This window comes from Patagioenas fasciata, chromosome 5, assembly GCF_037038585.1.
Source record: "Patagioenas fasciata isolate bPatFas1 chromosome 5, bPatFas1.hap1, whole genome shotgun sequence".
NCBI lineage: Eukaryota > Metazoa > Chordata > Aves > Columbiformes > Columbidae > Patagioenas > Patagioenas fasciata.
The window spans coordinates 41,824,019-41,847,603 of record NC_092524.1 but is presented as its reverse complement, the minus strand read 5'-3'; the positions used below and the strand labels follow the sequence as shown (position 1 = coordinate 41,847,603).

General features: G+C 38.0%; 1 protein-coding gene across 5 annotated transcripts in view; it reads left to right on the top strand.

The window, feature by feature from the left end:
• The first annotated feature begins 280 nt into the window (after positions 1 to 280).
• The window catches only part of HECTD1 (HECT domain E3 ubiquitin protein ligase 1), a 65,203-nt gene continuing 41,898 nt past the window's right edge, over positions 281 to 23,585 (top strand). For all 5 annotated transcript variants that reach the window (XM_065838089.2, XM_065838087.2, XM_065838088.2 and 2 more), the window contains exons 1-4: positions 281 to 417; positions 2,638 to 2,917; positions 21,152 to 21,386; positions 22,287 to 22,514. In XM_065838089.2, coding sequence (XP_065694161.1) covers positions 2,778 to 2,917; positions 21,152 to 21,386; positions 22,287 to 22,514 — 603 coding nt within the window. In that variant the 5' untranslated portion in view covers positions 281 to 417; positions 2,638 to 2,777. The remainder of the gene's footprint in view (positions 418 to 2,637; positions 2,918 to 21,151; positions 21,387 to 22,286; positions 22,515 to 23,585) is intronic.

Genomic DNA, 23,585 nt, shown 5'->3' with positions numbered 1-23,585 from the left:
CCGGGGCGCAGGCCGGGGAGCGCCGGCTGCGCTGACGGCAGCACCAGGAGACGAGGCTCCGCCGTCCGCGCCGTGCTGCCCATAGCCCGCCCGCGGGTGCCAGGAGACCCTGGGCGAGGGCGACGGCGAGTGCCGTAAAATTTCCTTGTGGGGGCTGAGGGGCAGAGCAGGGCGCCGCTGCCGGGAAGCAGCGCCCCCAGCGGCCGCTCGGCCGGCGCCAGCTCCGCCCCCCGAGGCCGCGGCGCTGCTCACTTCCCCCTCCTCCCACCCAATCCCGTGCCGGGCGGAGCGCCATGGATGCCGCTGGCTGCCGCCTGCTGCGGGGTTCGGGTTGTCGCCTCCTCCTCGCCTCTCCCTCTGCTTTCCCGCGGCGCTGAGGAGGGGTCGGTTCCGGCGAACAGGCTCCGGGAGGTTGAGGTGAGCGGGGGGGGTGGTGCGGGGCCGCTTCGGCTGGCGCTGGAGAGACGGCGCCTTTCCTGAGCCGCCAGGCCGGGTCACCCTGCGAGGCCTGCGGCTCGCCAGGAACTCGAGTGTCGCTGCCCGGGCCTGGCGGGTCGGTGTCGGCAGGCCCGGAGGGAGCGGGCCAGGAGGCCCCGCTGTGGGCCAGGAGGCCCTGGGCGAGGGCGACGGCGAGTGCCGTAAAATTTCCTTGTGGGGGCTGAGGGGCAGAGCAGGGCGGCGCTGCCGGGAAGCCCCTCACGCCGCCGGCTGGCCTGTGCGCGGGGGAGGGGGGAGGCGGTGCGAGGGCTCCCCTGCCCCGAGAGGCCGGGTGTGGGGAGCGGGCCCCAGTTCCCCGTGTGCTGGACTGGGGCCCGTCTGTGTGTGTGTGTGTGTGTAGGCCCGGGTGGTGGGGGATGAGTTCAGCAGCGGCCTGGCCCGTTTTCTGGCGCGGCTCTCCCAGGAGCCCCGGCCTCTCACTTTGCTCTGTTTTCTGCTCGGTGCTTGTTCGTTTCTGTCTGGTTAGAGCCCGTCTGGGGTGGAAGAACAGCAGGTGCTTGTGTTTAACTTAACCCGTTTTCACTCTGTTTTCTTGTTTATGTTGCCTTCACCCTTTCCCCTGCTTCTCCCGCCCTCTTCCCCCCCCGAAGTTAATCATTTAGTCGCGGTAAGGAGATGTGCTATACCTACAATATGATCCCACTTGTACTGGCTGAAAGTAGTTTTGTTGAGTCTCGGAACAGGAAATACAGTCTGTAAGCAGCTAGGAGGATCACGGCCATTGTTTAAAGTACAGAACATGAATTTGGTAATGCTTGAATTACTTTTTACAGCACGACTGCAGCAATAACAAAAATATATGTGGCAAGGAGTAATTGAGTGATCTGTAATGTCGTTATGGTCCTAAATTATAAACAAATCGTATCTGTCACACTGTTGTCACATCCTTGAGTTCAAAGATGTAGTGAAACAGCACTGCTGTTTTGGTATAAGTTTCTCCATATAATACCAATTTCTGATTCTCTTTTGGAGTTTTGTCCTTGATGGAGTTATTTTTTAACTATTAAGTCATTGGCAGCAAGTAAACAAGTAGGCAGACTTTGTCCAGATCGAGCTTCGCTCGCCCCTGCCCCAATTTCTGGGGACGCTGTCTAGTATTTCATATTTACCTATGAGTTTGGTAAATGAATTATTTTTTTATAAGCTATATTCTAAAAATAGCCTTTTTTTTTTTTCTTGTATGTTTAATTTGGAGAGATTGGCTTGTAACATTTGTTTTAGTTTTTATATGAAAACAGGTATATTTGCACTGGTCTTAGGCATGAGAGGTGAATTTGCATATTTGTTAGTAAAACACAAAGTAAAAAGCAAGCACATAGGTCAAAAGTATCTCTTAACATTTTGAAGGGACTTTTTTGTCTTCAGCTTGCATGTAGAACTATGGCATTGGGCCAGTAAATAATGTTGTTTTCCTTATATGTACATGAATTATTTGAATTATTTACTGCATTTTTTTAAAGCCATGATTTTAGATACGCCTTTTTTCTAAAATCCAAACCAACAAACCCACAAATTTTGAAAATTGAGGTGATTCTTAAATTGTCTTTTTTATCCTTTGATTTAATAAGCTTATTTTTCCTTATGTTTGAATCCTATTTTAAAAGATGAAGGATTAATAAAACTTCTGCAAAGAATCTCTAAGTCTTTAGTTGTGCATCTCAATCTTTTTGTTTTGTGGATTGTATTTGAAATGTGACATTTATTGTCTCTATTTGAATACTTTATTGAGGAGATAATCCATCTTTCAGAAAGTTGGACATTATAATGAAATTATACTAAAGGAAAGGGGATAGGCAAGACAACAGAATTAGTCTTTATATTAGCTTTGAGAATATACAAAAGGGTTAAGGTTAGTTTTTCTACTTAAGTTTTAATTTTGAGTTATGCTATAAATAACAGTAGACTCTTAGTCTTGCTGGATTGTCAGCTGGTACTAGAAATTTATTTCCAATGAAACAGAACAAACTAATTCCTGTTTACTCACATATAAAGCTTGAAAAAAATAATTGCTTGCCACATATGTGGAAGTTGTCTTAATGTCAACCAAAAAATATGCCATACGTTATAGAGAGGAGTAAATCCAAAAAGTTAAAAGACAAGATTTTGATGATTGTTTTTTGTTTTCCTTTCGTTTTCCAGGTAAAAACTGCAAAAGCCTGGGGCTGGCTGAAGAGAGACATTAATTGTGGTCAAGTTAGTCCGTCTTGAACAATTAAAGGATATTTTTGGTACTTTTAAATTTAAGCAGAGGTGGATTTTTTTAAAAAAAAGAACGAACCATGGCAGATGTGGACCCAGACACATTGCTGGAATGGCTGCAGATGGGGCAGGGAGATGAACGGGATATGCAGCTAATAGCATTGGAACAGCTATGCATGCTACTTCTGATGTCAGACAACGTGGATCGCTGTTTTGAAACGTGAGTAGTTTTGGCTTTCATTTACAGAATGTTGTTTTCCTCTCTTGATAGCTGTATGTAACATTTAACATTTCTAGAAACATTCAGCCTCAGGAGTGTTTTTACAGATTGAATCAGTGTAGATCACTGAAATTAAGAGTTTCTGTTTATGTTGTGTGAAGTGCTGTTGCCTGATTAAAAATGTAGTGTCATGTGAGTGATCTGCAGTGCCCCTTTGGACACATGGTCTGATTGTTTAATTTAAAGAAATGTATTTGAAGTTGCAGTGTGGAAGTGTTGGAGTAGTTCTGTTTGTTTGTTTGTTTTGTTTGTTTTTTTTTTTTTTTTATGATAGAAAAAACTTTTTATGTTAAAACTATATAATGATCACCTAGATGTATTTAAGCATCCTTAGTCTTGCAACACTTTTCTCAAGAGATATAGTAGCTTTTTCTGAGCTCTGTAAATCCGAACAAAAATCACAAATATTAACCACTGCTCACACAAATATTTTGCCCTTTCTTTGAAGAGTTGCTGTTCACCCTACTTCTCAACTGCATTTGTACGCTTCATATAGGTCAGTCCCTGGTCTCACTCCTTTATGTATTTCTCACAGCACAAAATGCTGATGTAACCACTTCTGTTATTTAATAGTGTTGCTGTGCGTGTGTTACACTGCTTCCTGTGAGGGCCCACCAGTAGTATGGAAAGGGAAGTAGCAAAAGTGTAAACAATCACAACTTTTAAATCTGACATCCCCTACATTTTTTGGTGCTTTGTTTGTTTGATCTCTCTAGCTCATATTTTGATGCTTTTGCATGTTCTTCTTTTCCATCTTTTTTTCATTACTCTCACTTTGCATCTCAGAGTATGGCTACTGTCTTTCTGATACATCCTTCTTAGGAGTGTGGGTATAGAATCATTTAAGAAGGTGACTGTTTTGTTTAGGGCTATAAAACTAAACGCTGCAACAGAGAACAGTTTTCAGGCTTCTCTCTTAATAGTTATTAATCTTTCACGACTACTTTTATTACAGGAAGTGTGACATTCAAACATCTCTAAAATTTGGGTTGATAGTAGTTTCATAACAGTGAGCACAGTTTTTTACACTGCTTTGGAATTTGAAATTGCCTGATCTTGGCGGGCTTACAGGTAACATGTTGACTTGAAAGAGACTTGCTGTAGGGAGATGCATTCAGCTTCCTAATCTGTCCCTCGTAGCATTGTTACTGGTGGAGCACTATGTTTTCAGCCTCAGAAAAGATGATTTACTGACTTAATTTGCTGCTGTAGAAAATAATTTTATAGTTAAGAGTGAACTTTTCTGACAAATCTAGGTGAACTTTCTGCTTCGGTGTATTTGGTGTGGAACAAAAGCAGGAAGTTTGGCCATAAGCATTTTCAAGGATAACTTCTGGGTATTTTGGAATCAGGACTGAAATACCAACTTTTAAAGTATAAATGAGTTGTGGGTTTTATGCATTTTATTTAGAACAGACTTATATCTCAATATAAATGAATTAAATAGTTATTGCAGTGTTGTGGCTTTAAAATCAGGTTTTATGTGTGAAAGAAGAAACTTTAAAAATGCCATTTGGCATTTTGACTTTTGTTTTGAGACTTGGTATAATTTTATTTTACTGTTTTTCTGAGTTGTCGATCTCTTTTGCTGCTGTAAGCTTCCTTGAAAGACAAACAGATCAGGATAAAGTATAAATTGGGAAAAAGTTATCAAGGTTCCTTGCCTGTTCAAGTGATTTTACAGTAAAGTTGAAGCTGCTACTTTTAATTGGCACCATGGATACACTGAAGATATGGTTCTACAGCTGACATAGTAGCTCATTGCCTTCAAAAGGGAGAGCAACATCTTCCCATTTATCACTCGCCACTTTTATTCCTTTCAACCATATTCTTGCTTCATGCCAGTGTCAGGCCTTACAGGACTCCTCTAGTTGCCTAAAAGAGCAAGCTGCTCTTGAAACCCACTGAAGAAGTTGGCAGTTTTTTTTAAACTCTCTATAAGAAACAGATGATGTCTTGAAAGTATTTTAAAAAGATTTCCAAATGACAGTTCAAGTAGCCACAACCTGAACTTGAGTAGTCATGTGCTGAGGGAGTATAACTAAAATAATCTTTGATAATATTTTGAAGTTGTTTTTCAGCAATGTTTTTAAAGGACTTATTGCTTGTCTAAATAGGAGAGTTACTATGTGACATAAGTGTTGCCAAACACATTTCTCAGGAACTAATTTTGAAAATGGTTTCAGTGTATGCCTGGTTTTTAATGTGGACATTTTTTTTCTCTCAGAGCATCAACCTGTAGACTTCACAGCATTTTTTCTTCTGTTAATGAAGAAGAGAATTTCCTAATTTTTCTCTGTTGTGCAGATGTTATTTCAAGATCTTGGAATTGTTTATTGCTATTAATTATGTTTTCATCTGTGGAATTCAACAACTGAAAGATGGAAGATGGAATCTTAATTTGTTGGAGAATGGAATATGATGTTTTTCAGGAATCAGTCAGTGTGACTCTAAATATTAAGTATTAGTCCACTTTTGCATAAGAAATTATTTGCTCTTATGATGTAAACTAAGAAAAAGCTAATCATTTTACTGAAGTACACCTGGTGATTTAAGGCTGCATATGGTGAGAACTGGCAAAGCTATGAAACAGACACGTGGAAAATATTGACATGAATGCTATGCTTTTTCCCTAAAAGCACAACACTGTTTCCAGACTGGTTTGTTAAGGAGTTAAGGGCAATACACTTAGCAAAGAAAGATGACAAAATTGGGCGAGGAGGGAATGGGTAATATTGAAAGGATAGATTCAAAATCTTGCACTTCATTATTGCCATAAAGTAATATGGTTACTTTGCAAACATATTCTCAGGGAAATGGTATATTTTAAAGCTAATAATTCGTTTCTGTAGAAGAGTAATGAATACTGAAACTAGTGTATCAGATCAGATCGGAAAAACGGAAGTAGGCACAAGTGTATAGTGCTGTATTTTGGAGCGTTCCGGCAAAGTTCTGGCAGTATCGCAACAGATTGTGGGGTATGCAGCCAATAGCAGGTAGCGATGCCAAATAACTGACGTTTCTTTACTTCTCCACAGATTTACATATTACATCTGATTAAGTTATTTTTAGTGTTACTCATGTTAGCATTACAAAAATCAGCAGCATATTCATCTTCTGGTGATGATGAGTCACAGACACTGTTAGTCACTTGGCATGAAGAATGGCTAGCATTTTACCAGCACCCCAAGCCAGTGGCTTGAACTACAGAAGCTTAAGTGAATAGAAATGGTTCTTTTAAGTAGTTGAATTGGAGTAAAATAGTTAAAATTGTTGTGATTATAAGTGTTAATCCCACTGTTAAACTGTGTGCTATTAAGTCAACTTTAACAGGAGTTTAAGTATACATTTTATATAAACATAATGGAAATGAAATTTTTAGCGTTTAAATTGTTATAGGTCATTTCGAAGACAATGTAGAAGCTGATAGTTACAATCTCATGTTATTAATATAGCCCTTTTCCATAGGTGTTTCAGTTTATCTTTTTTCACCTTGATTGTTTCACTCTGGTGAAATAGAATGAGAACGCTTCAGATCTGGGCTTTATGTTGATATTTTCTTTCCCTGTTGGCAGGAGTAGAAGTATTTAGCAAGGAAGATGTTATTTAATTATTTTCCTTAACTACAAAGAAAATTTGTAGAATGAGGCAGTTGTATAACAAGTAAAGTAAAACCTGAGTAAAATCTTTTCTGCACTGTATAAATGAAATAGACCTTACTAATGCTCAGGAAGAGAAAGCAGGCATATCTTCCCCTCTGGCTGTGCCTTAAGTCACTTCTGTATATTTATCATTAACAGACTTGGTCAGCAAAGAGTTATCAGCTTTTTTGACAAATAAAACCAGAAATTATACAAAGGATCAGAATGTAGGGTTCTACTGTGTAAACCAGAAATCTGTCAGTTTATTTTTAGATCAAATATGTTTATTTTAATTTACATTAAACCTTGTTCTTTCCTAAGTATATGTTCACTAGGGAAGAAATATATTTACTAACATGTGTAATAACAAGTGTAATTCTAGTGAACTGAAGACTGTTGATGTGAGCTAGTGAGACTGTGGTAGAATAATGTGGAACAGTTTAGCTTTACCTCCACCTTATTGCTTAAAACTAAAGACTCCTGTGTTTATCAGGATTGTGTAACTCCAGTAAATCAAAATGAGATATATGGATAAAAACAATTCGTCTTGTAGAGATAGGGACAGCAATCCCAAGTGGTGGTTTTCTGGCCTGTTTTTTAAGTTTGGGCTGACTTTCAAAACATCTTTGTAATTCAGATGATGGTAAAGTGCCCTTTAACAGATCTGTTATAACAATCATGGTTAAACTAGCAGTCTGAGAGGGCAGCTCAATTCATATGGAGTTGGTTTTATTTTGTGTGTCCTGCATATTTGCTTACTTTTTTTATTTTAAGAATTAAAAAAAAATCAGGCCATTATTACAGTTTTGTGCTGGAGCGCAGCCCTAAGTAAATTAGGATAAGTATTTACTACAGTTTTCATTATTTTAAACCGTGGAAAACATATGTTCGTAGTGAATTATTGGTTAGGACTAATGCAGACATCTCACTCATTAAATGAAATTTTGTAGGCTTTACAATTGCAAGACTCATGTGATTCCTACTAATGCTTTTTGCCTTTTAATGAAGGCAGAGGATGTGGCAGCAGTGAATTGCCAGCACTGGAGTCATTCACTCTGTGGACTCAAGTACAGTGGGATCTTATACAACCTAAAGAGTACTGCCCTGAGATGGAAGTGGGGGTGTGTACTTTATTTTTCAGGGGGCTATCTTGTTACAACATAATGGTTAGAACTCTTTCTGGTTTCTGTGGCTGGTTTTTGTTGTTGGGTGGTTGGTTTTTTTGCAGTGGTAAGAGTTTTAACACAGTCTTTCTGGTTGCTCTTTGTAAAATAGGAATTATGACCTTATTGTCACGGGTATTATGGAGGTTAATTAGCCTTGTCAAGTCATTGTGGGAATCTTAATGGTTGCAAAGGCCGGAAGGGAAGATGAGGTCATCTAAATTGACATCCTCTGTTCTGTTGCAGGCCTCTGTATCTTGGTTGTTACTGAACTGAGCATTTTGTTTGATACAACCATGAAGTATAGCTAATGCTTCCAGCTTATTTTACCTGCTGTTTCACTATTTAATCTAGTGCCTGTTTGTTGTTGAAGTTTGCTTGTCCTTTTCCATATGAATTGGCCGGACTGCTGCATTCTGTGGCAGGCAGTCCAACTTTTCCTATTGGATCAAAAACCAACACTGTTCTTACTGTGAATGTACTTGGACACAAGGATCTCATCACCTCTTGATTTCTCCCTTTCCACATTCTTCAGTTTCCAAGTTTTTCAGAAATATTTTCCAGACTTGCCTTTGTCCATGCTCTTTATAGTAGTACATTTAACTTACTGTTGCCAGTTACACATCCCAGATTTAGTTAAATGTTTCCAAAACGTTGTACAGGAAGTGTGGTTTTAGTTCTTTATCTTCAGAGTTGCTTTCCAGGGTATGATTGCTTACTTCTTAGGCATGGCTTGATGTATTACCTAGATCTGTAACTTGGCATTTGTGTGTGTTAAAACACATTTTGTTTAAAGGAAACCATGCCTCTGAGTAGTCCACACAGTTCTATATAACTCATCACACTGTCTTTGTCACTATTTACTAGTCTCCAGTTTTCTTCATTTTTTTCCAGTAGTATCATCAAGTACCCTTGGTTTTGTGCAGGGTTTTGTGTGGGGGATAAAATTGAAGTGATTTGTGCAAGTACTGTGGAAAAGATGGGTTCAGAATTTTAAGGCAGTGAGTTAATGACCTTTTGAAAGATTCCAACTTCTAATAGATTGGATGAGACCAATAATAAAATGGCTATTAGAGGAATTTCAAATATTGGGCGTCCATTATTGAATGATTGTATTAGTCAAACAATTTTAAATATTGGCCTCTTATGAAGAGGCTATGTAAGAGGCATAGACAGTGTAGATGTTCAGTAGATTGGTAATGTGGAAGTGAAGTTTTCTTGTTTAAGTCAGTTCTCTTTTTGAACACTTGGAAATTCATTAGAAGCTAGTAGGGAGGTGCACGTATTTAGACACACCTACAAAATAATACTTTTTGTTTTAATTGCTTATTTGGTTTTGAAATATGTACAAATGTAATGTATGCTCAAACCATTATCTGTGTGCACAACCTAGGCTGTTACTAGTGGAAATCATAGGCAGACATATATGTAATTTCAAGTTCTTTAATTTATTCAACTATTGCGGACCAAGTTTCTGCAAAATATTTACAAAATTCTGGAGACTGGAGAACAAACGTATGTGGAATTACTACCCTGAGGCACGGCATGTATTTTATAAGATACTGAAAAATGCAAAAGGCAGCTGGACACATCCTTTGTAAATTCAAGAGCAAAGCTAACAATAATTTATTTAGAAATTTGGAAGTTATCCTGCAGAAACTGTTTCTTCTTGTGCATTTTTCTTTTGTTTCATTTTACACAACTGATACTTATTGAATATGTAGATGATATGTTCCCTCCTAATAGCGGACTCTTGGAAGAGAGTTCAGTTGTCTATTCTTTATTTAGCTCAAAGGAAGTTTGAAAGTGTTTCTAAATGTCAAGTTTGGTTTCTAAATTAATTTATTTTCTGATAATGTAGAGTTTCTGCTGGAATAGATACAGGATCGAGTTGTTAATTTTCCGACTTTATTTTATTGACATTAGCTGTGATTGCACCTAAGGGTAGAGAGATTGAGTTGTAAAAGTTTAGTGTTTTATAATTGTGGTAATAGTTCCTAAATTAGCAGCTCATTTTTAGTTGCTTCATCCTAGTACCTTTAAAATATTGTGTGGTATCTCTGAAGTCTTATGTGTAAATGGATGTTTTTTGACCTTTATTTGTTCTGTGACAGCATTGTAACAAAACAGTGTACAATATGTTTTGGAAATGGGTCCAGAAGAACACAAACAGGCAATGCAGGTGTGCAGGCGGTTCTCTTGTGGATGATCTTGGCTACTCTGCTGATGTTTTTTATTCCTATGTGGAAACAAAATGATATTTCAGCAAAAGAAACAATGAGAGAAAGTCTGAGATCTCCTCCCATAGAAAGAACTACAGAAAGGAAAAACAATAATTAATTAAAAATAAGATGGAGTTACTATTGCTTTAAGAACAAATCAGTTGTGCAGGCTGTATTTTCTTTGAAGCTTTACAGTTGCATGACACATTCTTGTAAATATTTAACTGGTATATTTTTCCTCAGAAACAGTTACTAGTGAGGTTTGAATTCAGTATTTTAATTTTTAGTTACTTAAAATTATTGCATATTAAGTAATTATTAAATAGTGTAGGCACATGTAATTCCGTATTTTCCCACTTGTAACTGGTCCCAGCAGATGGTTTGCATTAAAGACCCAGCACAAATGCTGGCAGGGAGCTGAGCTTGGTTTTCTGCCACAAGTCACATGTCTTGGAGCCGGCGGCTGCCGCCCAAGGCTTTGTCACATGGTGGCGGCTCTGGAACTGGGTAACACACCCTAGAACCATTGGCATTTGTGCTACCCGTTTTTGGGAATCAAGTGGGGTTGTCTTTATTCCTTATTTTGGCTTTTAACACAACGGTAGTCTTTTAACTACCATTATTGTTGCTGTTTTGGCTAAGGCTCATAATCACATTTAAAATATAAAATGTAATTGCAGAAATGAGTTTACAGTGCTTGTTTTTACAGGTATCTTTTTACACCGGCAAGCTGTAAAATCAGCTGAGTCACTTCGTTTGAGTTTGTGACCTTAGCACTAGCAGGAGCTTACCACTGTAGCTATTTAAGAAGTTTGCATCCCTATGGATATTCCTGTTCCTAAAGGGGGCATCGTGAGGGGGAAGAAGAGATTCAGAGTTATGCTGATTATAATGCTGTAAAAACTGTAGTAATATAATTATATTGATAAATTTCCCTAACCTTTTATGAATCAGTATGATTGTGATGTCTAGAAAATGATTTTAGATCAATTTTACATTCTTCCGTAGCAGAACATTTACTACAGAATCCGTGTATCATGGTTTTTGCAATCTAATAAACTCATTTTAGCATTGAAAGCATGATTTTTTTTTTTTAATAGAAATCATACAGAATCAGCATTTTTTTGGTGTGGTTTAGTTCTTGATGTCAGTACAGGGGACAGAGAATGCTCTAACATGAGAATCTTAATGGATTAGGTTGTAAAGGGTAAATATTGATACTGGATAGCACGTTTTTCTGACCTTTTAAAAACTTGTTTGCAAACCTGTCTTCTAGGGTGGAAGACTCACAAGACGATAAGTAGCAGAAGCTCTTATCGTGGGAGTACAGCAATGAAGCTGGGTAGACATCTAGAATTGAGACACATAAAGTAATTAGCAAGAGCTGTAGTGTTGGTTGCAGAATAATGTCATTAACTCACTAAAGTCAGTCTTTTGCTAAAGAGTAACACAGAGTAACCTCATTAGTTCACTAAGTACATAGTACATCCCTAATCACTCTTCTTGAAAGGACTCCCTTGAAGTATTAGGTTGGTGCAACAGTAATTGCAGTTTTGAACTGTGAATTTTAAATCATTATCACTAGGCTGAAACACATCTTTATTAATCAAAAGAGGAGCCATTGTCATCAACACGTTTGCCAATGAGAAATAAGTTAGTTTATTCCTGTAGTGGAAAAATCCATGCTTTGGGATTCAACAAACTCTTGGAAAGCATTTTCTGCATCCTACTGGTTGTGGAAGCATTTTCCCTGCGAAAAGTTTTTGGTATGCTTGAAGAAGTGGTAGTCGGTTGGTGAGAGGTCAGGTGAATATGGTGGATGAAGCAGAACTTTGTAGCCCAACTTGTTGAACTTTGGAAGCGCTGGTTGTGTGATCTGTGATCGGATGTTGTCATGGAGAAGCATTGAGGTCTTTCTGTTGACCAATGCCTGCTGCAGGTGTTGCAGTTTTTGGTGCATCTCATCAGTTTGCTGTGCAGACTTCTCAAATGTCATGGTTTTGTTGGGATTCAGAAAGCTGTAGTGGATCAGACTGGCAGCAGACCACCAAACAGGGACCATGACTTTTTTTGTTGTAAGTTGGCTTTGGGAAGTGCTTTGGGAGGTTCTTCTTGGTCCAACCACTGAAGTAGTAATTGCTTGTTGTCATATAAATCCATTTTTCATCACATGTCACAATCTGATCGAGAAGTGGATCATTGTTGCATAGAAGAAGATGACACTTCAAAACAAAGGCTGGTTTGTTTTTGTTTTTTTGGTCACCTCAAGAGGCACCAACTTATCAAGTTTTTTCACCTTTCCAGTTTGCTTCAAATGCTGAACAATTGTGGAATGGTTGATGTTGAGTTCTTCGGCAACTTCTCATGCAGTTGTAAGAGGATTGCCATCAATATTTGCTCTCAGTTGGTGTCAACTCTTGATCGCTGACTGCTATGCTTCTTATCTTCAAGGCTCTCATCTCCTTTGTGAAACTTCTTGACCCACAACTGTACTTTATGTTCATTAGCAGTTCCTGGGCAAAATGCATTGTTGATGTTGTGAGTTGTCTCCACTGCTTCATGACCCATTTTGAACTCAAATAAGAAAATTGCTCAAATTTGCTTTTTGTCTAATATCATTTCCATAGCCTTAAGTAAATATAAAATAAACAGCAAGTAGTAAGTCAGTAGCAAAAAACCATAAAGCGAGGAAAGCTCATTAAAATGATGTTTAACATAACCACATTTATTTAAGAATGTATTCCAATATTGAATGATAAATTTCAACAATGCAAAAACCGCATTTCCTTTTGCAACAACCTCATACTTTAGGAATCGCCCGATGTGATGTTAATATAGCTTCTTAGAGATAAAAAAAAAATTCTTTAGTTTTCATATTCAGTAGAAGTGCCTAAATGGAAATCTAAATTTTGGAGCTACCTATTAGCCATTGTTTTCTAATTTGAAAGAGTAAAAACTTTTTAAAAATAGATATATTTTTTGTATTAAAACAAACTCACCACTGTTTTTTTGTTCCAGTGCAAATAGCTCATTATGAACAAAGCGATTTCCACTCCCCCCAATTTTGAGGATACAGCAACAGTTTTTTTTTCTGTCACAGTTTCTTTTTATGAGATGAATTACTTGTTTTAGTTAATATATGGACTTGATAAAAGCAACATGGTAAAACCGGTTTTGATACTTGGATGTTTTAAGTTTAGAAATTATGCTGTTTGCTTCTTTTCCTCAGTGGTAGTTGAGACCTGCAGTGATGAAAGGTTTGTGTTCTTTTCTCTTGGAAATCAGAAGCATAATCTTTCAGTAGATGGGAGTGCACTAAAAGCCTAACATCAGTTGCTGTGCTGTCCTGTCAGTTTGTTCAGTGCTGTAGTTCTACGCTCGGCCTCCCTGCTGTCCCAGCAAGTTTGGCAGCCTTGTTTTTCTGATGTAGATAGTTTTCTAAAGGCAAGTCCAATGTGTGGCCACTGTGGTACAGGTACTCATGAAATGCTTTGCTTCACTACCTGTGTAAGTACGTTTTAGTTCTGAGCATAGTCTTAGTTGGAACAGGATTAGGGTCTATAACACTGGTGGGACCTAATTTTCTACAGCAAATATTTGAGACAGCTTTAAGTCCTGTTGATCTATTTTGGCTTGCCTAAGGAAACCAGTAGGGATTTACCTTAGAATTAATGTATAATAGTGACACGTATATAACATGGCTTGTCTGACATACAATCAATACCAGTAGGAACTAAAGAGTATTTGCTTGCTTGGCACTTCATTAAAAAGAGAGGCTGGTCACGGGACAGTGTTTGTCTCAGGGCTTGGTTGCTAGAATTGCTTCCAAGAAAGCAGTGGGTTCTTCTTCCCTGGGCTGCCTTTGTTTACACTTTAGTAACATGCTGCCTCTACTCAGAATTGCATTGAGTGAAAACTCAAGGAATACTTTGAAAGCCCATTTGCACAACTTTGAGGTGTAGAGACCATCTGCTAAGTAAGGAGAAGACTTTCCATTTTCCTTAGGGGTCAGGTGCCGGCACACAGCTATCCCCAGTGGGGCTGTGTGGCAGAATGGAGAGGCATACTTTGAACCCCTGCTATATGGCTGTGGCAGTGCTGCATCTCAGCTGCCATCTAGTGCTGCTGTTCCCATCTGCCCTTTCCAGTCCTTTTCTCTGGCACTGCTCACACATGCGTGTTCTTGTCCCTGGGGCACATAGAGCAGATGCTTGTAGTTTCAGCCACCAGAGGCCCATGTAACAGTTTAGTGCGGATTTGGGATTAGAGGGTGACCTCTATAAAGCTGACCTGTGCAGTTCTCTTTGTAACACAGTTATTCATAGAAAAGTTACCTACAGCATAATGGCTGAAGTTCTTCAAAATGACAGCAGTACAATTTTGTGTTGTAATTACTCTAGCCACCTGTTGGAGAACAGTGTGGCTGGAGCACTGTGGACGTGTTGGTGCACCCTTCTTCTCTGCAGTTACAGACTCAGTCACTGAGCCAGGCTGTGTGTGAAAGACACAATTGTCACTTTCTTTTCCCTCACCAGCAGAAACTTGAAGGACAGCTAGGGCCTGAGTGGCCTTCTGCAGGCAAAAAGAATCTGAACTAATCTGAATTTATTTGTATGGTGTGTGCGTGTTTACGAATGTAATCTCTGTCCATCTGGTAAGCGTGTCTGTGTTACTAACTGTTCCTTTTCTACTGGAGCACTTGTTTGTAGTTTGCATAATGAAAGAAATACTGTCCTGGTTTTGTTAAAAAACAAGTTTCTCTTTTAGTGAATTTTGCCTGTCAGCTAAAGCCTTCATATTAGCTGCATTTTCCTGGAGAACCAGACACATGTTTTGGTAAACCTAGCAATGGAATGCAAACTTATTGATAAGCACGGATGGACATCTTGCGAGAGGGGCAACAAGAAACTGGTGACTGAGAGACTGACCAATGGTGTATAACATTCCATTCACGTGAATACTTCATATAAAAGTGGGAGATCGTGAGGATCTCGTCCCTTTTTGCCCTTTTTTTCCTTCCCTTTTTCCTCATGGCTGACATTAGGAGAGGACCTTGCTGGTCGTCCCTGCGAACTGAGACCTAGTGAGAGACTGAATCCAGCTCCGGTTGGCTACAGAGTCCAATCCAGGACTTTTGGGGCTGGCTCTGGAGTTGCTGAGACTTTTAAGATTGGTTTTGTATATTTTGTATTATTTTCTCTATTCTTATTAGTAGCATTAGTAAAACATCTTTAATTTTTCCAACTCTCTTCTCTCTGTCCTTCTTTCCCTCCCGATCGCCTGTCCTGAGTGGGAAGGGGGGAGAGGGAGGGGCAAAAGGGGGAAGTGGGGGGGAGAGGAGGTTAACAATACATCTGCCAGGGTTTGATTGTCACCCCGCAATCTTAACCCTCGACAAATACAATGATGTTTTACTACAGAATATTGGTATTTGATTTTTTTGCTTTGTGTTGAGGGTGTTTCATAAGTGTGTTAATGCCTCTATTTAGAACTCTAGCAGTCCATGTAGTTTATCTAGTTGTGTAGTAAATTTGCTCTCCCTTTATTCAGCTACTGCTCTTGATTTTACCAAATATTCCAATGCGTGGACATATATTTAATTATTACACAACCAAGGTCAAAGCTGTTCTGTGACCTTGTGTAATAGTATCACTTTGCTTGTAGGTTTTACATCTTCCTCTTGTTCTGAATATCATTCCTCCAAGTGAAACAAGTAGAGCATCATTCTTACCTGGTCATTTTGCATGTGCATTCGCACCAGCAATTCAGGTAGCAGTTGTGGGCATACTGACAGCAGTATGGTTCATTCCTTTGATAGCTATTGAAGAAGCTGGAATAAAAAATTGTCTTCCTTAGAACCTCTCTATTAAAATACCGGGAAGTGCTGGTGATGGGCTGACAGGAAACTGGGTAGTAACATGCTTTAAAAAGCTGTGAGGAGGGGGAATAAAGAAATCCAGTGTAATGTTGTGATGTGCTAAACAGTGAATTGCAGTTGTCAACGCTACTGAGATATCAAGATAAGGTGTGATAACGTGAGATTATTAGTTTGTATTCTCTTGTCTGTATCTGTCCTACTGTGCAATTATATTTAGGTGTTCTAGGCTGGAACCTTTTGTTTTGTTCCGCTAGTGCAGGGAGATTCTGATCTGTGACAAGAGCCCTCAGATGCTACAGGATGACAAATACTAATGAGTTGTGTGTTGCCCTCAATGGATTAGGAGAAGGAGATGCTAAACATTGTTAGGAACTGTTCTGGATAGAAGGCAATGTGGTGAGAAGTTCAGAGCTAGTCCTGAGTGAGGCTCAGTCTTGATCTACTGTGTCTAAGGATCACAACACTACAAGAAGTGGGGAAAAAGACCCAGTATTTTCAACTTGCAGGGTATGGGGGTCTGTGCATGGGTGTATATGTTCCTGCCTGGTTGCTTATGTGATGTTAATGAAGACCAGTCAATTACATTTGTCCACAAGAATCCCCGAATCCTGGGTTCTTTCATTATAGTTCAGCACAGGATTTTACCATGTTCTGTCATCACAGCTGCACAACTGGAATACTGCTTAAATCCTAGGAAATAATTTACATATGTATTTTTTGTCTTGCTTCAAACTCTTAACACACACGGATTATCTGAAGAGGCTTGGGCATGGCTTCTTGAAGATGTATTTCAGACATGCATACAAATACAACTTGATAATTATGTTTTCATAGAATTATAAAAGGGCTGTAGCTGACCAGAGAAGCTGTCGTAAATGAATAGTGAAGAACTTTGTATACTTGACTAGCATAGTAAACAGTTTTTCTGCTGATAATGTAGTTACATGTTCAATATGTTAAAGAACTACTCTGCTTAGAAGAAAGTATAGCAATGTATTGGCTTGAAATAATATTACAGAGCAGTGGACATGTTAGTGTAGGGGTCCTGTCTAGGCAAACTGGTGTACTGTGGACTGCATTGGACAAATGTGTCTTTTGTGTCTGGGAATACAACTGATGACTTTATTTTCAAAGTCAATGTCAGTGTTGCTATCAGCCTCTGAGGCTTGAAAAAACAAATTGGATCTCTTTCCAGCTATGACCTCTTTGAAAAAGCAGTAGCTGTATATAATAGATTGTTAAGGTGCTGTTCATAAAACAGTACTAAAAATACTTCTTGACAGTCTCACTGGCAGAGATTCAGGGCTGATAGAATCCAGGTCTGACTGTTTTGCTTTTCTCAGAAATACTTCAGACTTCTGCACACATTTTATTGCCTGGTATGACTTTAGGGATAATAACTTAATTAGTATTAAGTTATTAATTAAGTATTAATACTGTGTATTAATTAAGTATTAATACTGTGTAGAACTTGAACTAAATTGTTTGTGTTGAGAGAGACATGAAGGGGGAGATGATGACATGACTGTACATATTGTGTGCTAAAATAGCCAGAAGCAGCTCTCGTTTGCTGTTTTAGAGACTAAGACAAAAACGATGGTTTGATTTCTCCCCCCGCAATGTTCCTGATAATAATGTCTGCAAAAATTAAGTTTACATTTCTATTATTTTCAGATTTGTATGAACTTTAATGATCAAGCTTTATATTATCTTTATATGCATCATTATATGACTGATGCTTCTTCATGAACCATTCTGGTTTTCACCCTTTTCACTACACATTTTTCTGTTACACATGGATGATATGATTTGTTAGATTAGTTTATAGTTGGTCCAGAGTATTCCATTAGAAGGCTAGACTTTTTTCAACTGAGGAAACGGTTTAAAATTATTCAATGAGTTCGGCATTGAAATAAAATGAATTAGCTTTTAAAAAGAAAAAATATTAGAGATAACATGCATCACAACTGTTTAGTTTGCAGTAAATCAGTGTGTACTGGAGTGTATAGTGCATGAAATTTCATGCCACAAAGACAGTACGTTTTGTTGTTTTAGGTTCAAGCCTGTGATTTTGTGTGTGTTGCTTCTTGATTTGCTGCAGGAAAATGGAGGGGGAAAAGAGCTTTGCACTAAAATTAGAGCATCAGTGTTGTTTGTTTTTTCTTTTCTCTTCAGTTTTCATTATTGTCTTTAATAAATCTTTATAAAATGCCTTTTCTACATTGTGTAGTCTAGCTCTCAACTTCCTGGTTACTAGCAGTATCTAACAAAACTAAAAAAAAATACCCACCGAACAAACAAAAAACCCCACAAAACTAATAAAAATCAAAACCCCAAAACATCAACAGCAAAAAAACCCCAAAACCGAAAAACAAACAAAAAAAAAACAAAAAACCCAGCCAACCCCCTCAAAAACACAAACCCAACCAACCAACAAAGAGAAAAAAAAAAAAAAAAGAACAAAAACAACAACAGAAAAAAAAAACAAACACAAAACCCACAACAAAAACCTAAAGAAAAAGGACCTCCCTCAAGCAAGAGAAAACCACCAACCAAACAACCCCAAAACCTGGAACAAACAAACAAAACCCAAACCTGAACTGCTGAAAGAAAGAAGTGTCAATGCATAGAGCTCAAAGGTTGAAGTTGCTTGAAAGCTAGGGTTAAAATTAGATCAGTTGCTGTTTTCAGAAAGGATAAATTTATTTTTTCAGCACAAGTGAAGTTATTATTACTGCTTTTAGGAATTCAAAGTACATTACTGTAGTCTACAGAAAAAGTCTGGGCAGCTGTTTATTTTGAGATCTAAGTAATACCCACAGGTTAAATGTATGACAAATCTACAGTTTCTTCCTGAAACCTTACGATAAAACTTGGTTTCCTTATTGGAAAGCTGGAAATAATTCTTCTAAGTCAGAAAACAAATGTTCTGACACTAAGTGAAGGTTATTTGCTTCCTAATTGAAAAATTATGGTCTCTCACTAATATAGCTAGAGGTTCTGGCAAAAATTAATTAAAAAAAAAAAATAACCTAAACCCTGAAGTTTTTGCCGGTGAGCTGTGCTTATGTGAGAAGAGCATTGCTGATGACAGTGCACTGGCATTTGTGTGCTGGTGAAGAATTCAATATAAACCATAGGCTCTTAGTAACTTTGTGTTTTTGCTGTATCTGCTGGGTAACTGGCTACAGTCAATAGGTATTTTAAGGACAGGAATGGATTTCTTCCAAAATGTCAAATTTCCATTTTCAAATAATGCAGCCAAGCTCCAGTTGTGCTGTCTCTTTATAAACTGTTAAACCATAGAAAAAATGTGAATGTTAGATTTGCTAAGTACTGCTTTTAACTCCCTGCAAAAATCTGAAGGGTTTTTTTTCTGCTACTGTCTCTGGAAGTCTATGAAAAATGGTTTACTACAACTTGCGAGTATTACAATGGAGACAGTGAAGCTTCTTACCTTCCTCTTGGTTGCATGTATGTGGTTTTGGTTTGTTTGGGATTTTTTTTAAGGATTTGTGTTTATTGGTAATTTTTTTTTTTTTCTTGCAATGCAATGTTTGAAGATCACTGTTTATAGCAATATTAGCAATATTTTAGTGTTCTGTCTGGTCTTGCATGAAATGCAGTGTGAAAGATCCAACACTGAAACACTGAAACAGGTAGCACTGTCTGCTTTAAATTTTATCTGCTGAAATGCTTCTTGTGTTGTTGTGTGGTAGTTGTCTAATAATGAGTACAAATTTCAGACTTCTTTTCTAGTGGATAATGTCTTTAAAATGCAGAGTTACTGTGTAAACTCTTTTTAAGAAAGATGTGGACTTAAATAGCGAATTTCTTAAGAACAGAGAGTATAGGCTGGATAGGCTAATATAAGTATTAATTGTGTAATTTAGCTTTATTGAAGCTTCACTTACCAATTTATGTCATTAAGGATCATTGGTTAATATATTTATTTGTCAGGCAGTATTGTTTAAGTACTTCAGAAAGCATGGCCAGATCTTTAAGGAAACTATTAGCATTCTACTGTCCTGGGATTTGTGTCTTTGCTGGGGCAAACCAGGTGGGAGACCGAGTGACCTCTGGGTTACTTTTCAGAATTATTCATCACTGAGTACTTTACCTGTTTTCCAGACCAAAAAGCATGATCTTATTTTTGTTCTTTCTCTTTGTATTTAGAAAAGGTTTAGGCTACCTTTTCCAGGCCATATCCCTAGTTCAAGAAGGAATTGCAGTATCTTCTTCCTGTAGATTTAGTTCTGATCTCCCACATCTAGGGATGAAATATCCAGTTGTTTTAAATACTGTCACAGCATATATCCCGTTCACTTAATTCCACCACCACCACCTTGGAAATCATCTACCACTGTGGTGAGCAATCATTATAATGATGTATTTGTTGCTGAGTAAGTATGGTATGGAAGATAAATTCTTTTCAAGTATAGCTCCACATCTTAGAACTTTTGATCCAAATCCATCTTAACCACAGCTGCCATAATAGTGAAAAGCATTATTATGACCATCCATTTTGGTTTGAATCATATTATGTCAGAGGGATAGAAGGACTGTTGCAGCTTGCTTATTTTGTTATGAAGTTGTGAGAATGTTCTTGACTATCCTTGCATATGGAAATGAGGCTAACAATGAAGGGGATCCAGAGGCTACTGAGGCATGGATATGAAGAAAAAATGCAACAGAAGCAAGCTATATGAATTAAATATGTTCTAAGTGTGGTTAGGGAGAAAGAATGAGGTGGGAGGGGACAAAGCTGGAATAGGATAAAAAGAGACATGAGAATGTTTATCACATAGGGAAGAAAGAGAATTAAATTGCGTAGCAAACCCAAAATCTTTAGTTGAACATAGTTTATTATTGAAAATAAGATTTCATGTTTAACTAGCTATTTATTGTCATGAATCTTGAAGCTCTGTTAAGAAAAAATGCATTCCATGTGGCAATGTGAAGTTACCCCAAGAGGGTAAATTTTTCCCTGTATGATTGTAAAATGTCAAGAATATTTTTTTATGCTGCGTTCTTCCCCTAATACAGCTTCTTTTCAGATTACTTGTTTGAATTTTGGAGGATGTATGAGATGTCTGCGTCTTAACATTCCAAATCAATGCTCCAAACCAACTACAAACTAATTGAGCAAATCATAACTAGTGTGAAAAACGTTAATCTCTTAGTATGAAAGTATATGAAATTACTTAATGTAGATAAACTTGCACAGCTTAGTAATGTTTCACCGTGTGTGTTTGTTTTATTTAATGCAGATGCCCTCCTCGAACTTTTTTACCAGCACTGTGCAAAATTTTTCTTGATGAAAGTGCTCCAGATAATGTATTAGAAGTAACAGCTCGTGCCATAACGTATTATCTGGATGTATCAGCTGAATGCACCCGTAGGATTGTGGGAGTGGATGGAGCTATCAAGGCACTTTGTAATCGTTTAGTAGTTGTTGAACTTAACAATAGAACCAGCAGAGATTTGGCTGAGCAGTGTGTGAAGGTATGTATTCTGAAAAACTTATTTTCAAGAAGGAGCTGGAAAATTTGCTGTTTTTGAAGAGCTTCCTCATACTCTAATCCTATTTCCTGTATTAAAATGTGAAGCAAAAACATATAGTATGATAAAAGTGTACATGCCAGTGATGCTGCTTATCTTTACTGTCAATCTGTTGGTCTTCAAAGCTAGTTACGACTTTGAACAATTATAGAAAAAGAAACAAAAAATATTAGAACAAAGTTTCTGTTTATCTTACAGGACTAGAATGCTAAGGGCTAATTTTATGCCAATAAGGGAATGGCGAGTTGTTCCAGATATACATCAATTACTTGCTGTCAAAAAAATTGTTTGCTGTCTCCTCAGTAGCACTGGACACAGCTCCTCTGCACCCTTTTGAGATTTTTAGAAAAATTTACAAAACCCTTAAAGTCTCCTGTTTAAAGCGTAACTCATGGCCATGTGATAGCATACAGTTTGAATCCTTGATCACTATGGCATCAGACTTTATGCGTGTATTTCCTGTTCACTACTTCTCCTCTACTCAAAACTGCATCACTGAAGTACTGGAGTAACAGTACTCTTGGAAGTTTGAGCTCTCAGTTGTGTGTTATCCTAAGACTTAATTCTCCCAGGAAAAGATGCTGTTATCCAGCTGTCTGTAAGGAAGAGCTGTAACAACCATACTCTTTGGGATGTTTTGTACTTGCTTCTGTATTTTTGACGAACACAGTAACTACTGGAGTACTGGAGGCTTTGACCCTTCCTGTGCATTGGGGAAGAGAGGAGGTGTTTTTTGTTTTTTTTTTTTGTTATTTCGTTTTCTTAACCAGTCTCGTAGATGGATATAAAAAAATAACTGACTGTTTGTGTGCTTCATTCTAATTAAATTTCTTTTTGTTGTAGGTGTTGGAATTAATCTGTACCCGTGAGTCAGGAGCTGTGTTTGAAGCTGGAGGGTTGAATTGTGTTCTGACATTCATTCGTGACAGTGGACACCTTGTTCATAAAGACACTTTGCATTCAGCGATGGCTGTAGTATCCAGACTCTGCGGCAAAATGGAGCCTCAGGATTCTTCATTAGAGATCTGTGTGGAATCACTGTCTAGTTTGTTAAAACACGAAGACCATCAGGTAGTGTAATAGTTGGCTCAATATGCTGTGAATTTAACATCTGTCATGTTTAATAAAAGAACAGCTAGGTATTTTTATACGGCTTTCACAACTGTATGTTTATATAGTAGTTGTTATATTTGGATATTATGATAGTTTTCTTTACACTTGTCATGACAAGAGGATAAAAATACTGCTTAGCATTTGACTCGAAGCACTATTGTGTGACTATGATCTTATTTAACCTCTGAAAACTTTGCTGAAAATATCCTGTAACTTCTTTCAATGCATTTGAAATACTTTCTGAAGTAATTACGGTTCTGCGTCTGTACCTCAGTCACTATTAAGTTGAGCATAAATAAGAGACAAAAAAAATCAATTTGGTTTGTTTTTTATTTGCCAGACTAAGAGAAGCAATAAAACCATCCACAATCAGTGCTAAAATATTACATTGGAAGCCAGCTTCAACGGTGTCACTATAGGTGCAGCACCACTTCATTGCAGTTTTATTAACTTGAGATCAAGTAGTTCTTGTAAAATCTAGAAAATGAATCTTAGAGGAATTACCTTCCTACTAGTAGAATCCTTTTGTGTATGTCATACTAATGTTTTGCAATGGCTATTTAGCCAAATTCTTCTTGTAATTTTGCCAGGCTTCTTGTCCATACAATTCTCAGTCCCCGTTTTGCCCCCACTCTATCCTTGTTCCTTTCTCTACACCACCTGCCTGTGCTGCCCCACCTCAGTCAGGTTTATTAAGCGCATTGTATCTGGGAGACTAAATCTTTTTGCCTGTGAGCTAAATTTTTTTAATATATTTTTAGGTCCTTTTGAAAGACCCAGTTGCCAGGGGACTGTCACACTAGCCATTTCAGAACAAGCTACCATTTTTAGATGTTATGTAACTTTATTAATGCATTGATCATTTCAGGCAAGCTAATCCTCAAATTAGACCACAAGTCTGTAGTATTTTAACTGTTTCCCAGTTTATAATGTCTTTGAAAGAAAGCAATTGCTGGGGTTGTTGGAGATCTGAATGAGAGTTCAAATTAACTTCATCTTTAGCAGTTAAGCTTGAAGATAAATGTGCTT